Consider the following 4,282-nt stretch of genomic DNA (forward strand, 5'->3'; position numbering starts at 1 on the left):
GAAAATTTGTCATGATACAGTCCAAGATTATTTTATTCTGATTCAATCATAGATAAACCTCATATAAAATAAAAGGAATACTTCACTTACAAAAGGCTTTTCATTGTTGTCTAAGGATTCGTGCTTTCGTTTCTTGGGATTTTCTGGTACATCTGTAAAATTAGAAGAAAAAAAAACAATTAAAGAAAACTAAAATATTTTATATATATGTATGTATAGTTGACCGTAAAAATTGATATATAGGGAGATGGTCAGGGTTGCGGTCAAAAGAGAAATAAAAATAGTTTACAACTATTTAATTTAACTATTTAATTTAAATAGTTGTAAACTATTTTTATTTCTCTTTTGACCGCAACCCTGACCATCTCCCTATATATAAAATATTTTATACACAAAATTAATGGGAGTTAATATTATTATAATATGTGGCTTAGTGTTAAAGTCAAACACTTACAAAGACTTTACGGCCATATATTCCAGGTAAACTGAGATTCTTAAAACTGTCAACCATGCAGTAACAACCTGCATAGCATTTGAGACACAAAGGAACATGCCTTGAAGAAAAAAATGAATTATTTTTGAAGGAGAGAAAGTTCTCCTTAAGGAAGAAAACTTGGAAGTTTCCAAGGGTGGGCTTTTGCCATGTTCTGATAGTGATGGGATCAAACAACTTTAACATTACACGATAATTACGATCTTCCGGTACTGGTGGTCTAGAGACAGAAATTCACTGTTTTATAAATGTCTTATCGGCCAAGGCAACATCTATTCCTTGATTAAAATGCTACCCCAGCTGAATCCCATGTTGTCAATAGCAATAGGCTATAAAGGTAGTAAATAAACAAATATGTACTGAATGAAAGTTTTCAATTACAACTCTCATCCCAAATATTTCTTCAACCTGTAAATAAATGGGATTTAAGAGGAACAGTTCTCCCTATTAGTGAAAATCCCATTAGGAAAAAATATGCCAAATCTGTTCATTAGTCACTCCCAAAGTAAATCTTCAACTTGCAAGATTAAGATAAATTTCGTATTTCAATAAAAATTATATTACTGACTGCCAGATTTTTTTCTAACCTTACTAATCGTAATTGACAGAAGAATTTTAACATATATCTGTAGATGAAAATTACTTAGTATAACACAAGGCATCTCAAGGGTGGAGACTCATAATAATTGTATTATTTTCCATAAAATGATCATGGAATAAGGAATTTCACAGAGAAATGAAGGGCTTAAAACGTATTCCAATAATAATGGCCTGTTATGGAAAATTAATAATTTAAAGGTGTAAATACTAACAACAATAATAATAAATTACGTATAAAAAATAAATTATTATAATTACTAACAAGCTGAAGTTAACAAAAAGGTAGGATAACAAGTTTATTTGAGAAGAGAAGATGAAGTATCTTAATGATTTTTGTAGTTTTTCAAGTTATTCCATTTTTCTGTTGCCTTTTTTTTTTTTACACTATATTTTAATTTGATTGGTAAGTTGAATCATAAAATTTAATTATAAATATAAAGAAATATCATTACCCTTTTCCTCTTCATTTGAGGATTCCTCTTCACTGCTAGATTCATCTTTCTGAGCTTGTGGGACTGGTTTTTTAGCTTCTTTTCCACTAATTTTGGGAGGCAACTTGACTGGAAAAATAATTTTATAGATAAATATAAAACTTTTAGGGGAATAAAAATGAAAAATTGGTAAATAAGGTCAAAGATAGATATTTCTATAATTTATAAAAAATAAAGAGTAACATAAAATATTACATCATAATGATTCTTAGTAATTCAATGGTGGACTTCATTAGACTTTTTTCATATCATAATAAATTATTAAATTAAGTATGAAAGAAATCAGTGAAGAAAAATGAATAAAGAAATGAAACAGTGATGAGCAATTATAATTTTTTTCTAGCACAACATTAAACTTAATGTTAAGAGTTAAGAAAGATATTGAACTTTTTATGTTAATATATCTAAAAGATGGTTCAGGTTATGGCCAAGAAATAAAATTTAGAAATAGTTAAAACTATTCTTGTTGAATAGTTAAAAATATTTTGATTCTATATTAAATTAATTTATCTATGAATTAATTATTCGTAGTTAATTGAATAATTAATTATTCATTTATAGTTTCAACTATTTCCATGAAATAGTTAAAACTTATTCTTAATTGTTTTTCTTGATCTCAATCTGAAGCATCTAATTCTAACCCACATATAACACCTGCTTCAGAAGTATAATGACACAACTGAAAATCGTATTCCACTGAGTCGGTGGGTTCAAAAATGCCTTTACTTCATATTTATAAAACATAACTATACCTAAAAATTATCCACATAAGAAATTTTTTTGGTACAATTATGTTGATTTAGAAACATCTAGTAAATGCATTTTTAACCAGAAAATTTGTTTTCCCTATCTTATTCTGATGTAAAAAAAATTATAAATTTAACATTTACCATTTACTGGAAATTGATTATAAAATAAAAAGTTTCAATATTTTCTTTGTTTAAAACAAATTGATATAATACCTTTAGATTCCTCTTCACTGGAACTATCATCACTGGAGGATTCTTTTTGAGCCTTCTTTGCAACTACAGGCGGCTTGGAGGGTTTGGACACAGGCTTTTCCTCATCAGAAGAACTGTCTTCACTGCTATCTTCACTGGAGGCTTTTTTCACTTTTACTTGAACTGGTTTCACAGGAGTTAAACTAGCCTTTGGTTTATTTTGGGCAACTTTTGAATTTTTAACAGTAGCAGCCTCATCATCAGAACTATCATCACTACTGCTTTCCTGTTTCTTTTGCGGCACCACTTTCTGAGGAGGCTTAGTCTGTAACGGTGTTTTTCCAGGTGTTTTATTAGGAGAAACATTCTTTTTATTACTTGCTGGTTCTTCATCTGAAGAATCATCACTACTGCTTGACTCTTTCTTTGGAGGAGCTTTTACCACGGGAGTTTTCACTGGTTGGGCTTTCTTAGATGGTGGTTCCTCATCTGAAGAACTGTCACTACTGCTGGACTCCTTTTTTTGTTGTGGTTTTGGCGTAGCTTTCTGGGGGGACTGAATGTTTTGGGCTTTTTTAACAGATCCTTGTACTTTCTGTAGTGGTTTATTTTGTAATGGAGTATTTTTGGCTGGTGTTTCTTCATCTGAAGAGCTATCTTCACTGCTATTTTCTTGTTTCTTAGCAGCACCTTTAATCTGTATCGGTGTTTGAACTTTAGATTGAGCTGAAGTTACAGTTTTACCCAGCGCTGTATTCTTTTTGGGAGCTTCATCTGATGAACTATCATCATCGCTGCTTTCATCTTTTTTAGCTACAGGTTTCTTAGTTTGTCCTTGAGGCTGAGGCTTAACTTGTGTTAAACTTGGTTTTTTGGTAGGTGCTTCATCCTCAGAGCTATCATCACTGCTACTCTCTTCCTTCTTCTGCACCTTGCTAGCAGGAGTTTGTACCTTTCCTTGGACAGGAGTCTGAACCTTTCCTTGAACAGGAGTCTGTACTTTAGATTTATTAGTGACCTGAGGAGTCTTAGTTAGATTAGTTTTCTTAGGTTCTTCATCTGAAGAGCTGTCTTCGCTACTACTTTCTTTTTTTCCTTGAGTTTGATTTGCTTTAATTGGAGTTTTAACTTGGTTTGGATTTGTTTTTGTCGGGACTACTTTAGGTTTTGGAGCTTCATCTTCAGATTCGTCTGAACTATCTTCTGAAGAACTATCTTTCTTCCCAGCGGTAGGCTTGGCTTGAGGTTTGGGTGGGACTTTCTTGGGTTGAGCTGCAGGTTGTGATGGGGTTTTAATCTGCTTTTGTGGAGGTTTTTTAGCAGAATCTGAATCTGAAGAATCTTCGGAACTAGAAAAAAAAAAAAAAAAAATCAGAGTTACAGAGTTGAAGAAATTACAAATGAAATGTAAAAAAATTATAAAAAAGCAACTTACAAACTTAAAAAAACATAGAAAATGAATGTTTTTAAATTAAAAATATACCTACTACTAGGTAATAATTAATAGTAGGTACTAATAACAAATCTTCTTTACAGAGTTAACAAATCAGTTGTTCTGACTCATTTTTCCAGAGGGAGGGAAGGAGTGAAAGGACAGGGTGGGGGGAAAGAAGGAAAGCAAAGTGGATTTAGTCTTATCAACGTTTGTTGTATAGCTCCTTTTTTACTCTTCCAATGAAAGTAAGTAGTTATCACAAATCTCTATTGGTAACAAGGTGTATATAGTTGACCGTAGATAAATAATTGGAGAAGATGGT

The 4,282-nt window shown here is 31.4% G+C and overlaps 1 protein-coding gene across 2 annotated transcripts in view; it reads right to left on the reverse strand.

Annotated features, from left to right (window-relative positions):
• Positions 1–4,282, reverse strand: part of LOC106681332 (nucleolar and coiled-body phosphoprotein 1) — a 16,760-nt gene that overhangs the window by 7,126 nt on the left and 5,352 nt on the right. For both annotated transcript variants that reach the window (XM_014421593.2, XM_014421592.2), the window contains exons 5-7: positions 2,547–3,874; positions 1,546–1,653; positions 91–152 (exon numbers count right to left, since the gene is read on the reverse strand). In XM_014421593.2, coding sequence (XP_014277079.1) covers positions 91–152; positions 1,546–1,653; positions 2,547–3,874 — 1,498 coding nt within the window. The remainder of the gene's footprint in view (positions 1–90; positions 153–1,545; positions 1,654–2,546; positions 3,875–4,282) is intronic.

The sequence above is a fragment of the Halyomorpha halys genome, unplaced genomic scaffold (assembly GCF_000696795.3).
Source record: "Halyomorpha halys isolate HHAL.00 unplaced genomic scaffold, Hhal_1.1 Scaffold327.1, whole genome shotgun sequence".
In the NCBI taxonomy this organism is placed as follows: Eukaryota; Metazoa; Arthropoda; class Insecta; order Hemiptera; family Pentatomidae; genus Halyomorpha; species Halyomorpha halys.